Source organism: Ptychodera flava, chromosome 18 (genome assembly GCF_041260155.1).
Source record: "Ptychodera flava strain L36383 chromosome 18, AS_Pfla_20210202, whole genome shotgun sequence".
NCBI classification, from domain to species: Eukaryota; Metazoa; Hemichordata; class Enteropneusta; family Ptychoderidae; genus Ptychodera; species Ptychodera flava.
In genome coordinates, this window is record NC_091945.1 from 32,442,648 (window position 1) to 32,457,303 (window position 14,656).

General features: G+C 37.0%; 1 protein-coding gene across 9 annotated transcripts in view; it reads right to left on the bottom strand.

Moving 5' to 3' along the window:
- LOC139117410 (ankyrin repeat domain-containing protein SOWAHC-like) overlaps positions 1–14,656 on the bottom strand; it is a 74,459-nt gene that overhangs the window by 35,947 nt on the left and 23,856 nt on the right. For 2 of the 9 annotated variants that reach the window (XR_011548529.1, XM_070680501.1), the window contains exons 6-8: positions 8,449–8,511; positions 7,629–7,745; positions 7,378–7,479 (exon numbers count right to left, since the gene is read on the bottom strand). Coding sequence is in view for 6 of the 9 variants with exons in the window: in XM_070680501.1 (XP_070536602.1) it covers positions 7,378–7,479; positions 7,629–7,745; positions 8,449–8,511 (282 nt within the window). In the remaining 3 variants the exon portion in view is untranslated. Of the gene's footprint in view, positions 1–1,213; positions 1,319–7,377; positions 7,480–7,628; positions 7,746–8,448; positions 8,512–14,656 lie in introns of those variants that run through there. The other 7 variants (XR_011548530.1, XM_070680503.1, XR_011548531.1 and 4 more) reach the window with 5 other exon arrangements.

A 14,656-nucleotide genomic window follows, 5' to 3' on the forward strand; every position in this document is an offset into this window, starting at 1 on the left:
TACATTTTTGAACTGGTTAAGCTACAGTTATGACATGTCAATGGGTGAATTTATGTAACATTTCTCACTGACAAAGTTGTACAAAATATTTCTCATATGCTGATCTTCATTAAGAACTGGTAGTTTTTATGCTTTTCAAAAACATTTGAGGAAACTTTCATACCACTGACTTCAGAATACCAGGATTTCAAATGACACAATTCTGTTCATTGTTGAGTTTGTTAAACAATGATTTTTGAACAGCTTGGTGTTTTCTTGAAATGTACAATTTCTGAATTCAAGTTGTAAATCTGTAAGGTTCATATGATATCTTTTGGCAGATTCTACACTGATAACAGTATAATAATTGTACATCATGAAAATCAATGTTTGCCGTGGGGAAGTTTCTCTTTCATAATCAAGAATAAAAATCAAAGGTCACGTTTTCAAATTTTTAGGAAAAAAAAATGCCACATATTTACTTCATGAAAGTCAAAGTGGTACCAATATCCAATGTCAACTTTAATAATTGATAAAGATTGAATTTTAAATTTTCACAACAACAAGAAGGTAAAATTAAGTTTCAAAATGACTTGCAGTCTAGCAAAGCATTGGCGGGATTCTGAAAGTTTGTCAATCTGTCCCAAAGGTACACTACGTCACAAGATGTTCACATGGCCTGGTACACTCAATGTAATTGAAAATGAATGAAACCCTTCAGTCGTTTAAAGAGACTGCAATATCCAATCTCTTTTGAAGTCTTTGAAATTTCTTCCACGCAGTTTGCTGGAAAGTGGACTATATACTCAAGCAATCATTCTTAACACTCCCTCTTTAGAAAACACTACACCGTTAACAAGGTAACAGTGCTGGGAATTTCATACAGATTCCATCAAACAGAGGAAACTTGATGTGTTTGGGTCACTATGACGACACAAATTCAAACCACCTATGATGTCTGAATTATCGATTTCAAAAGACTCAAAACCCTTAGAGATCTGTGTGATTTCATTTTCTGGAGTGCAGTTTTCACAAAGAAGTATTACTGGTATCCAAAGTCATTATCTAGGAAAGTTAGAGTAGATACCAGTATATGTTTTTGTTGATGATGCAAAACTGCACAGAAAATTACTATGATTTTAAATGTAAACTTTTTTATATTTTCACCCTACATTTTTGGATATCTGGAAAGACATCTAACAATGCAAAAGCAATAAAAGTTAATCCACAGTTAAAGTCTGTCCTTCTTCTATGTGAAGCTCTGTCCTTCTATGATCTGTTTTGTTTTTGGACATGGACCAACCCTTGACCCCTGCTTCCAAGTAAAGAGGTCCAGCCTCTGCAACAGAAACAATAGGAATGTACCAGAATGCTCCCCTGCACAGGTAACCCATTTCACCCCATTTCCCTCTGCAGAGATCCAACTTTGCTAAAGAAAACAGCAGAGTTGGACCAAGGGTGGTGAAGGGGTTGAACCAGAATAGACAGGCATAGATTTGGGAATGGAATAATTCAGATTATATACGGTGGTCAGTAAAGCTGCAAAATTTCACACAGATGGCTGATAGAAAATTTTCCCATAAAAATCTTGCAAGAAATGTTTCCAAGGTCAAAAGCGAAAAGTGGCATTGGCAATATTAATGGACTTTAATATAGGGATATAACTTTCAAAAAGTTTCGCACGTTACCGCCATAAAATAAACCCTCTTCAAAATATCTGTAAGCTTTTTCAAGACTGAGCATAGGGCACTGCTGGTGACTTAGTTCACAGGTCAATTGGTCAACCAGTAGTCTACTTGTGTGCATTTGGCCACAAATTTTTACAAAATGTGCACTTTTATGAGCTCATAAACATAATTAAAGCAACAAGAAACCTGATCTATCATAATTAAATTAATTTGAAGGGTATTTTTCCTTTATATGGGGCCCTTCCTTATGAATTTTAAAATTTAGCTGTTTCACAAAAAAAATATCACTAGATTTCTAAAGAAATCTTGAACATTGAAAAGATCTGCCCACGCAGCGAGTTCAGAGTATGGTGGTACTGCAGAAACTTTATCTGCGGCATAAAGCAGTCATTAAAAACAAATGAGAAAACCAGAACACTCTTATTTACTACTTGTTAAGTATTTATTTGTTATATCAAGTCCCTATTGATGTCACACCGAGTGGTTTTATACTCGAACTAATGGCACAACTGCTCCATAAAGTTGTCTTCCACACTGTAACCACATAGTTTCATCTTACAAACTAACAGTTTATGTCAAACGTCTCTGTTCTGTTTTGTGTAGGAAAGTGATAAAGTGCCACTATATCTGTGAAATATGGCCCAACAAAAGTGCTCGCATACTACAAGTAGCATATTAAGTACTTCAGCCCTGTTACATGATCGCACCACATTGAACATTAATTTCTTTTTGGAGTCTGAAGCTGATGCGAAGACCACTCGCCTATGCACCCACCACCACCGCTTTCCGTTACAGACGTTGCTGGAAGCATCCCCCGGACTTCTAAGTCTCACGCGGAGACTGGAAAAACAGACAGGGAAGCAAATGGAAAAGTAAATATCGTAAAAAAAAAGCACTTGTCAGTCTGGCCTGCCACTTTGATGTTCTGCTTGTTTTGTCTGCATGTACAGTTGCCTTTTATTGCTTTCACAGGGACACTAACCTAAACCATGGAAAGTGGAAGACAACACCCCTATCCCTTGCTTGACACAATACCTACAAATGTCAGCAACAATAGCTGAACGTCAATAAAACTGTAAATGCCTGTCTGTCCCATAAAATAGTCACATGTGAATCTATACACATAAAATCAAGGATGGTGTCAGTCAGACATTTTTTTTTTTATTTAATGACATCTTAAAATGTAAAAATCATGATTTTTCTTGCTCACATTTCTGAAAATTTTGACTTCTGCCCCTTTGACATTTTTTCTTCTCTTTTATTCAGTGTTTCAAGTTCTTAACTAGACAATAAAATTACTACAGGTACTAATATTACTAAAACCTACCAATTTCTAAAACTTTGAATTGATAAATTGTCCGTTGGACTCTCAGGGAAAACATCAATTATTGATTTCATTGATATAATATGCAAAAGCACCGTATTTTCTTCCTAGTTTTCAATATTACTTGACGTATAGGTGTAGTAAAACCATAGAATGGTCGAAATTAAAACCAAATTTTTTTCTGAGGATCGGTACCTGAGAGAAAGTCTACATTAAAGTAAACAAAAACTGATGTTCCCTCCCAGCATCGTTCTATATGTGTTTGTAGACTCTGAGTATGTGGCAATCATCATTTGAAATCATACCACGGCACCCATGCACTTTTCCCAGATACACCATGCTAGCAAACCTTCCAGGTCCTTTTGTGAGAAAAAATTATTAGAATGCTGGCAGGAAATGAACATAGGTACTGGCTAGCTAAATACTGACATGACAAGAAAATTAGAAGTAGTATTAAAAGCATGATCACACTTTAACAAAACCATTCTTACAAGGATGTAATATTCCTAACGAGTAATGGTATAAAGAGGCAGATTTTCTTTTTTTCAAAAACAGCTATCAATTTTTATAAGTTCCAACTGCAACATAAATGATATGATCTAACCCCATCAATTTCTGGGTATCATGTCATCTTCTTAGCAGGAACCGTTCATTTCAACCTATCAAGACGAATATGAGAGTTTTTGATATTCATATCTGATATTTCAGAATGCCAACTGGGGATACCGGTATATGGCAATTGACTTCCTTGGACGATTGCATATGCAAAGATGACACAGCACACTCTGAGGTCATGTGATTGAAATAAACACTACCTCTCGGCCGAAGACGCAAAAAGTCAGCAACTGTCTCTATTTTACTTATGCCAACTCTGAGAATGTACAAATACGATGAAAACTATAACCGCATGTATCTATCGATATCATCACCTTTTATACATTTACGGTACACTTAAATAAATATTATCCCGTACAGGTCCATAACTCTGAATATTTAACTATGACTCAACCACATTCTTTTTCAAATTTTTTGCAATACTATTTTGTGACACAAAATGGTGTCCTTGCCACACCAGATGTACAATAAGGGAATTACACGGCATTGTGAGACAGACCCTCAACAAATTACACAATTTGATGTGAGAGAAATTAATATTTCACTACATAACGTACTCACAAAGGTATTCCCATTGTACTCCAGTACCATAATTTAATATTTCAAGAGATTCTTTTTTTTTTCATTATCAATACTGACTAACCAAAGTACATCGCGACAGAATGACACTCTTTGTTCAGATAATAGAGCCGACATAATTTGCGCTACAGCGTATCAAAGCATCAGTATAAATTGTAATTGTCACATTCATGCCCACTCAAACACGGTATAAACCACTGCTACCATGCCGTCGGCAACGTAGTGGCAGCTTGCTATTCAACACTGACCACCACCAAAAGTCACTTGAGTGATGTTTGGTTTTTCTGAAAAAAAAAAAACGACCCGCATCCACTGTAAATGGTGATTTTTTGTTTTTTTTCCTGTTTTTCGCATGAAACAATCTTTCACATCAGGTGCAGTAAACATTTCATGGGTGTAAGTTATCACACGGTTATGATGATGAAAGCAATTCACCATGTGCACGCTGAGCTAACAGTATTCCAATTCAGTTAGCTTTCAAAAGTCAGGAGCCCCCTTTGATGTATACCACAGCCTGAATCACAGAGCAAGCATATTCATGCTCCATTAAAATTGTTTTCGTTCAAAAATTAAACTTTCCCCGAAGTTCAGTCAGTGTGAAGAAATAAAATATAAGTATAGTCAGTTTTGCTAAACACCCACAGACAAAATTTGAATGTTTTGTTAAAGCTTGGAGTCACACCAGCAATCCTGGGTACACACATAGTGGTTTACACTGCATGACAATGGTGCTTGGCCCCGGTGATTTCTACCAAAGACACGTGAGTTCCAAACAAGAGGTCATCGCATATTCAAATACAGGGCCAATAAATCTTGACGAATAGACTTGCCTACTCTGCTGGTACATCTACTTACAATCTACTCACAGTATTTGTGATTAAAATGTGTACACACACAGTCTCTATTGAAACATATTTCTCAACTGATACTCTTTTCATTCAATAATCACTTGCCAACAGAACTCGCCCGTATTTCATCCTCACTGTCCATCCTTTTTTATTTCTCCTCATCCTCCCATTTCCTCTTGTTTTTTCCCCCAATTTTTTTCTAGGGATCATACGCTTAGGTCAAAATATTTGGCGTCTGGTCAAAGAACTAATTCCGAGTCTCACCTACGCTTATATTACTCAATATGATTCAAGTAAATCTATATTATCTCTATATTATCTCCGTAAAACCAATCCCACTTTGTCTCATTAAATAAGATGACATTTATACATTACCATATTTCATCGTTTTGCGTTTGCCCTTTCTGACAGGGGTTGTCATTAGCAACGTGTGCCTAGTTTGCTCACTCCCATATCGGCTTCATTGCCGTCTAATGGTACCATAACCCAATATTTCAATCACTCAAATATCTCTTCAGCTCTTAAAACATTTTCATTTACCTTCCATGTTCAGGACTTATAAAAAGCTAACATTAATAATAAAAATATACATATTGTTTGTTTGACCGAGGAAGTCTACAGGGTCTGTCTTCCTCCTGCTAAATTGTTTTTTTCTCTTTTCAAGAAAAGACTGGAGCACATTAAATATTTAGTTAAATATGTGTCTGACACTGACGGATGACTTGACAAAAATACACAAACACTGCCTGCACTGATCGCGCATACACATCCACCACCACAGTTAGAGAAATGGCATGAGAGGGAGTGAGCGCGCTAAACGGACCAGACTTCCGCTTGAAATACGCGTTGTGAAAAGGAAAACTTTGAATTTACTGACAATCAATTAGAATGCATAAATAAGTTTGGCGGGAGTATCTATAGATGGTCCCATGTGAAGTAGCTATCACCGGGGTTTATTATTGGCACTCATCTTGGGAATTGGGCAAATTACATGCTAGGCTCTAACCCTCATGCAGGCAGGCATGCTCATTATTGGGTATTACTTCATCTTTCAATTAGCTTTCCATTCACTTCAAAATTGAACTGCCTTAACTAACACCCAACAACAATATCGGGATTGCAGCAGAAAGAAAAAAAAACACCCAGCTCAGTCGGCAAAAAGTCTGTCACAAATATTGGACTCGGGATCTCGTCTAATCAATACCGACATTCCTTTCCTTGTCTTTGTCTCCTACTCGGTTCCTTTTGAAGTGAAACATGTAGTGGGGAGAGTGAATCAAAATTACCAGATTACAGGGCACTAACTTCATCAATAATTTCATAGCTGCATTCCTAAGTGATTGCATCACGGCTCCGCTCTGATGTCATTCTAATTACCCCTGAATTAGCAACTGCTTGCTGATTGCGGGTTGGAGTAGGGGGATCAATTTCATTTGTCTTTAAACCCAATTGATCAGTTGTGTGTCCTGCAACAGGGGCAGTTTGTATTTCTAATTGTTCATACACAGGTGGGCACTGAAAATACCTGTTTACCAGTTGGCAGTCTTCAGAGTGGCCCCCGATAATTATCCATCGCCCTCACCTAATTACAGATCTTTATTAAACGGCTTACGCTAATTTCATATGCATGGGGTTTTTTGAACACGTTTCCCTTTCATGATCTCTTCCCTTTCGCAGTCAAATTAGCAGTGTTGTTAACTATTTTGCTAGACACCTAAACCACAAACATTTGGACACCTGCCATGGCTAGCACACTTCATGTTAGAGGTTGCAGAACATTAGGGATTTTTTTTTTCTTTCAATCCAGGGTGAGACAGTCAGGGCAACAATGGACAGATGGTGAAGCCATCGCCACATGCTAAACTTGCAGCATGAGCAGAGAAACGCGGGAAGGGAGAACTTTTGCACTTGTTCTCTGATGATCAAACAAATTACACCAGTCCACCAGGGAGAAATAGAGGACTACTTTACAATCATTATCTCTTCTATGCCTAAGGTACTTCTAGAGGAAAGCAATTAATCTTTGTAATCATTGTTTTCTCATTTGAGATCTCCAAAAGAAAGCATCTGCCTAATGTAATACGAATTAACCTCCATACTAGCCCCGGGCTTCACTGCCACTAAAATGGATCTGTGTGTCAATACATCTTGACAAAAAAATCACTTTCCACCCTAAGATTTGCCTTCAATCACTCCCCAAAGCGACATCCAGTATTCAATTTTCTCCCCGGTTCCGAATACAACTGGAGCTGGAGGACCGCGGGACTGCTGTTCAGTGTCATCGTTATTGGGCTGTATGGAGAGTTTGGCCAGCTTGGCGCTATGCAAGTGAGCATATACTTACCTTTTGTTTGTAGAGGTTTGGTTCGTTCACCAGGAGGGACGCCAGCATCGGAGCATTTCCTTCTGATGCTTCCAACATCCACTTCTTTTCATTCTCATTCAGCTGGCAAAATTAAAAGAAAACAGAACGGTGAATATTTTTTCTTAATAATCAAACTGGATGATTTTTGTTACTGTTACGGGGTTCTGAACATGTTATTTGTAAAGTCATGCAGGTTGGATTAGCAAGAGAAAGAAGCGTTTTTTACGTACACATTGTGTTACCTCAGCATTAACATTTTGCTGTTTCTCGCTGGAAGAGACAGAAGGTGGCTCAGAACCTTCACTGCCATCAACTCCGATTTCAATGACATCGCTAGTGTTGTCCTGCTACAAAGGAATATATGTTCAACTTGTTTTTTTTTTAAGTGAACTTGTTAACTTACTCTGAAACAGAATTAACATGACTGATTTCACGATGCATCTGCCGTGTGATGACAGTTTCAAAGAGCAAGCAAAATAAAAAAGTTTCAAAAAATACCCAACCAAGGCAGTTAATACTGTGGCTGGATTATCATGCCAATCTGACCATGTTTTACATGCATGACACCAAGAGCTAGTTAAAAAATCCCAGGCACATGGTTTTCATAATCAGATACATCCAAGCTCCTCAAGGATACAGTGTTAATGCATGCGGTAACTGTGTCAAAAGGTAAAACCTAAAAAAAATCATCTTAACGCTGGGATTACTAAGTGTTAGCATAACTAGGGTTACTCCAGCAAAAAATTTTTATCCTTAGGCAACCCCGTTTATATTCACTGGAAAAAAAAATAAAAATGTTATGGTGTGAAAACCAGACCTTGTGAGTTCATCAAAACATCAGGATTACATGCTGAAGCTAAAGATGATGGATTAAGGGAACCAGCGACATTACATTCGGATCATACACACATTCCGGACATCAAAGGACAGTTTATTTTGTCAGAGGAGAAAGGCTGTATTACGGACAAAGTGGGAAAGGAAATACAATGATAACAAATGATAGGAAGAGTTGAGAGAGAAGTACAAGGAGTTGTAAATTAGCAATGAAACCTGCAGCTGGTCTTCATTTCCACATTCTTTTATGTCTGCCTGGTTTGACTCCTCACCTTTGACCTCCAGATACAAAAGAGCAAATAAGACTTTACATTGGTGGAAAAACAGGAGGGGGGGAAGAAAAAAGAGAGAATCTAATAAAATGAAACGCGATCACAGTAGGAACAATACTTGTGACAAAGGTAAATTTATACAAAGACTAGACTCTTTGTATGTATTCTTTGAAAGTTGCACACACACACCGTATTGAGAATCACTGTTCTAAGCATGATACTGCAAACATCCATCAACTACCAAAGTAAATTGAAATGAGAAAAAATGGGGGTAGTGGCGTGTAAAATATTTAAAAAGTTTGTCTGATAGGAAAAAATGCAAATTAATTTTAATTATATGAAAGTTTAAAGAAAAAAACATCTTCTATTCCATAATGAATGTTTCACCAGCAACTTTCATATTTGGGAAAATTCATGTTTCAGTGAATTTTATTGTCCACATGTGTAACTACAAGTACATGTATATGTTAAATACAATGCACTGTTAGAAGACACTGAGGTACTGAACAGACAGCGTACATATGTACTGAAAAACGCTGGACAAGCGCAGACCGGCCATCAAAGCATGTGAGGCTAATTTGATCAGGCAGGTGGTACCGGTGAAATGTATTCATAAAATACGTATCAAAGAATGTTTTCCAATTTCAGCAGCTTAGATGAACCAACACTTGGGAGTAGAAATGGGATTGAGTTGGGGGGAATTGAGCTGAAAACTGTCAAAGAAGTCCGCACAAACACACTTGTCAAGCCGGATATCATGAATAACCCGTGTCAATGTAATGCATGGAAAAATACACATGCGATGAATATACTGGATTTCAACAGCAACAAACAGGAGAAATTCCTGTGGGGCGTGGGAGAAATCGAATTCACTTCATAACGGATAAATACAAAGTATGGAAGCAGAGAAGGGAGGGAAAGAATAAACACGTACATGCTCCATCATAATAAGTGTAATTAACACAGAACTACAGCAGTGACAAGAAATGTACGCACTTAATACGGCCGCTGTTGTACGACTGCAAAGTTGATAACTATAATATTGTATGTGTGCACAATAAAGTGTTGATTACAGCAGGAATCTAGGATGATGAAAGGAGGCTATGGTGGGACTATTATTACATTGATTTGGGCTAGATAGGAGATTAGCCGACCTAGATACACCATAGAAAGTACACACTGTCATACAATATAGACTCATTATTAGCGATGTTGTGCGAGTCAAATGAAATCAATTTTGCTCTGTGCAAAACTTCTCCTCATCTTTGCAGGTATATAATCATGAGACAAAATTCCATCTTTTTTTCGCTATTTTTCTTTCTTTCCGTCTAAAAAAATCCATCTTACAACAACAATACCTTTCCTTTTGACTAATATCAAGTGTTCAACAATAGAATGGGAAAAAAGCGTTCCTAGCTATATCAAAGCTCAAGTATGCCATCAATATATGGTATTGATGGAATTCCACTATCAAAGTTGGGGATGTTCCGCTGAATAGAGACACCAGTTATCCAAGAATTTCTTCCCACACCACCTTGTCTATTCAGCGCTGGTGGACAACGGCCAGTCTTTTTTTTGTTCAATGAAGGAACAGTTAATTTGATCTGACATAAGACAACAATGTGTCTCAGACCCTAGGAAGGATTAATTATTGATTGGTTTCTTTGTGTGATGCGGATCTAAACAACTGTGGCAATGATCAAGGGTTTCTTACCGTGTTGTGGGCACCTGGTGGGACATTGGTAAGCTATGTACAGAAGTGTTAACCACAGCAGGGTGGAAACACTGTATCTTTTTGGGCAGTCCAGAATGACCTTCAGTGACCTCTACATATCAGCTGATTACATAAGTACTAACAAAATGTGACTTTTATATCTTTAATTTTACTATCAACACCCCCCCCCCCAAAAAAAAAAAAAAAATTATTTGAAATATTTATTGACACGTCTCTGCTCTCGTCAAACCCAACGCTGCCTGATACATTTCAAAATCAGGCCAAAATAATGAGAACCATGTTACAGCTGGGGTCAGTTGTTCAGCACAAGAACTCACCACTCCTAAGTAAGCAAAAGCGTTAACAGTTTTTTCAAATCGCTGTATCAAATCACTTTCAGGCATGTCCAATAAATTCCAAACATGTATACGGGGAAAAACTTGATAGGTAAAACACGGCCACATTCTTGAAAAGTATGTAAGATGCCGCCTTGAAAACCCCCACCACAGACTATAAAAAGTAAGAGGAGACCCCAGAGTGACCAAAAGTCACCAATTCTGAGGAAACGGAGAGCCTCTTAAATACACTATAAACAAGATCATTTGGTTTTTACTGGCCACTAAGCCCTACTGATGGATTCATTTTGTGTTTATAACTTGGTTATAAAAATTACACGAATAGCATGGGGAGCACTGCTGTTGGAGCTGGGAGACCTAACGACAACCATAACGCTAACAAGTATGTCCACAAAAATCAAGCCAAGCACCAATATTTTGTCAGGCTACAATACCTACATGTGTACATGTGAGTACTCGTATACTGTTTGAATTTAAACACTATACTCATGGCAATTTCTTAAGAGTCACTTCTAAGTGACATTCAATTGATTTTCAGTGCAGACTAACTATTCCACCAATCTTGTTTGATAGTTTACCATTTGTGAAAAAAATCACCAGAGCAAGCACTTTTACATAATACATATTTAAGGACTAACTTCACTGAGTCAATGGAATAGGCATTTTATTGACTTATCTGACCGCATTATTACCTACCAAATGTATAGATAATCAGTTTAATGGTTTATTTTTTGTAAGTTCAAATCTATATACATATATATATATATATATATATATATATATATGTATATGTGTGTGTGTGTGTGTGTGTGTGTGTGTGTGTGTGTGTATATATGTGTGTGTGTATATATATGTGTATGTATGTGGTGTGTGTGTGCGTTTGTGTGTGTGTTGGGTCCAACAAATTAGTTTCTTGTAAAAAATTTCACAAGATTTTTTGACATAATATAGCTAAGTTATTTGATAAGTAAATTTCTTAAGATAGCCATTGGGAATCCATCATATTATTTCTTTTCACAGAGACACGTTGTAATTATTAAAAATAGCCCTGACCAAAATTCACGAAAAAAAATAAATTTTAAAATTTTACCTCATCTATAAATCACTTGCCAAGTCATTTTTTTTTTCACAAATACTGACAACAATGAAACAAAAAAGCAAAAACCTTCTGTCACATTTCAGCTTGTGGTGGTTTTTTTTTGCTGGTTCAACATTTATTACAGTGATAAAACAGTTCATTGGCTATCTGCTTTCATTGAGAAAAAGGCACTGCTGTATGTTTCACAGAATATTGTAATAAAATATGACAGTTCTTTTGTGAGAAGGCGAACAACACATATGGATAAGATTTAAATACAAGTTTTATGTCATAGTCGTAGTCCCTGTCTCACACGTAAAGGTCATTGACAAACGCACATCCCTTGGGGTGGCGGTAAAAATCCATATGGTTCTTGAGTCGGTAGCATATGGAAACAGAGATAGCCCTTGGGTTGGTAAAAGACAGACACAATCCTTTGAATGGTGTGAGTACTGAAAAATATCAAACTGGTGATGGACCTGTTCAAATACAGAAAGCAACATATTGGCTGACGTGACATGGAGACAGATGCAGCCCATGGGTTGGTGCCTGCTTGTCCATAGAGTGGCAATGCTAAACACAAGCAATGTGTCACAAAATTCTGCTTCCATAAATGGAATGATAAATTTCAAGTTTCCAACCAAGACAACCTCAACAAAACTGCTTGAAAGACCAGACACTATAAATTCCACTTCATGCTTTCAATTCAACTTTTATTCACTCCAATACCTCTATATATCAGTTAAACTATGTCTGAAATTGCCACGACGTCTCTTACTTTTGTTTTAAAACATGTTATGTTTCCGGATGATGTTTTTATTACTGCTTAGACAACCCAGTAATTTTTTTTTTCATCCAAAGAGCTCAGCATCTGTGTTACACATACATACCACATACAGACTCATCCATATCTGTCACTGGTACTTCTTTTTTAAGACTTTTCATTTCTTTGATAATCTGTATTCTAATTTGGGAAGTTAGAAGGTTAGCTGACACACTATCATTTTATCCTCCAAACACGACGAAATACAGCGTCTTTAGTTTCACTGACTAAACATACATAATAATTGTTTGCAATCAGAACATAAGTATGATTTTGTCCGGAAAATCAGCCACTAATGAATGGAATGGTGCCAAAATAAAGCTAATGTCACATACAAGAATTTCCACCATGTCGCACATTAAAAGGAATAATTGGGTTGCTCCATGTGCTCAAAGGCCAGGGTCATTGGAATTTGAGCATCGGAGTACACCATTAACAATTTAATAGACAGTGACATTTTGAGACGGAACAACAGCTGCCTTGGAACAAAAGTATGAGTGTGAAGGGAGGAAAAAGTGATACCATGACCCTAGTCAACAGATACAGGATAAAATTCATGACTGCCTCGGAAGAATTTCTGGGGTGAGGGAAGCGGGGGGAAGTGGAGGGAAAGCAATGGGAGTTTCACAGAACAAAAATTTGCCGTCTAATCATATCCTTTCAATTTTCCACTTTTTGAAGTTTGCAGTACACTAAGCCAATGACACCATTCTAGAAATGTCCTTTCATCTGACTTTGTTGAGTTGACAGGCACTTTGCAACAGCATGTGCAGGAGAGAAATTTTTTGCAAGATGATATAAACTCATAATGGGTAATCTTATAACCGTTATAATATAATGGCAAGGTCTGTAAAGATTATTGTGACTATATCCAGTTTTATAGCTTCAGTTCATCATAATTAGGTCAATCAACCAAATCGAAATCGAATCTCAATACTTATCTTATCTTACTAATGTCTGGCAAGTGAAATCTTCTTGATTTACATAAATTCAAGATCATAAATTCAATAAATCTACATAAATTCAACTTCTACTTTGTTGTAACACTTTTGAACATGCTCAACAATGATACCAACATTCTGCCTGCCCTCTAACACTGACTAGGCAGTTCCGCTTGAGTTGACTTTTTAAGATTTTCACTGAACTGAAAACATGTTCTTGATGATGTTATTGTCCCATTACATCAATTCTTGTGGCGGAACAGAAGTCAGTGAAACCTCAGACAGCCTGAAAGCTAGCACTGGTTGTGGAACAGCAACACACTGGTGAGGGGACATGGTTTAGTTTGTATTGCAAGGATTGTTTTCACTAAAATGCCAGTCCAAATAAAAAAGGAAATTAAAAATTTGAGAGATGGCGTTAAGGAGTACCGTGGCTTTGGAGCCAGCAAATTGGTGAATTAATCTTGTAAATGACAAGCCCGTGATCTCAAGCCCGTCTCACTGGCGAAAGTCGCACTTTGACAGGCAGCTAAAATATTGCCCCTGACACAAGTCATGCTGTATATAACGTATGACATTTGCTGCATCTGTTCCTAGCATGCATGCATGCATGCATACATCATGTACTTTCACACACATACAATAGCAAACATATAAACCTACATTTACAGCACTGCCCTCCACTTTAACATTCAGCCACTCATAAGACAGCTATGTCAGTTTCATTAGCACGAGAAAGGATCACTCCGTAAGACAAGCAACAGATTTGAATATGCGGATATTTGCCTTTTTTCAGAAAAAATATCATTTTACTGAAAAACAATCAAATGCTAAGATATTATTAAACTCAATCGATAGAAATTATTGATCTTGAAATGAGACATATACATTACATAAATAGAGCAACCTGATCTCGTAGGCACTCAGTATGATATTTTTCTGTCCAAATATTTTCACCGAGTAAAAAATAGTACTTAAGTTCAGTTGGCTCTTGCAATATAAATGATGTTTTTATTATGTTAACATTACATTTTATTGAAATTCAGTCACCAGTAACATTGATTTCCTCCGTAACTTAAAAATCAGGTTCACCAAATATGATTTGTTGCAGACGCACATTTTCTAATAATATCACTTCCTGATTGTTGAGAGGGGCTGTGTTTCAGAAATATTGGGTACATTTGCATTACAAAGCATTTGTATTAGACGTGGAAAAAAATAGTAATGTGAGTTTGGGTTT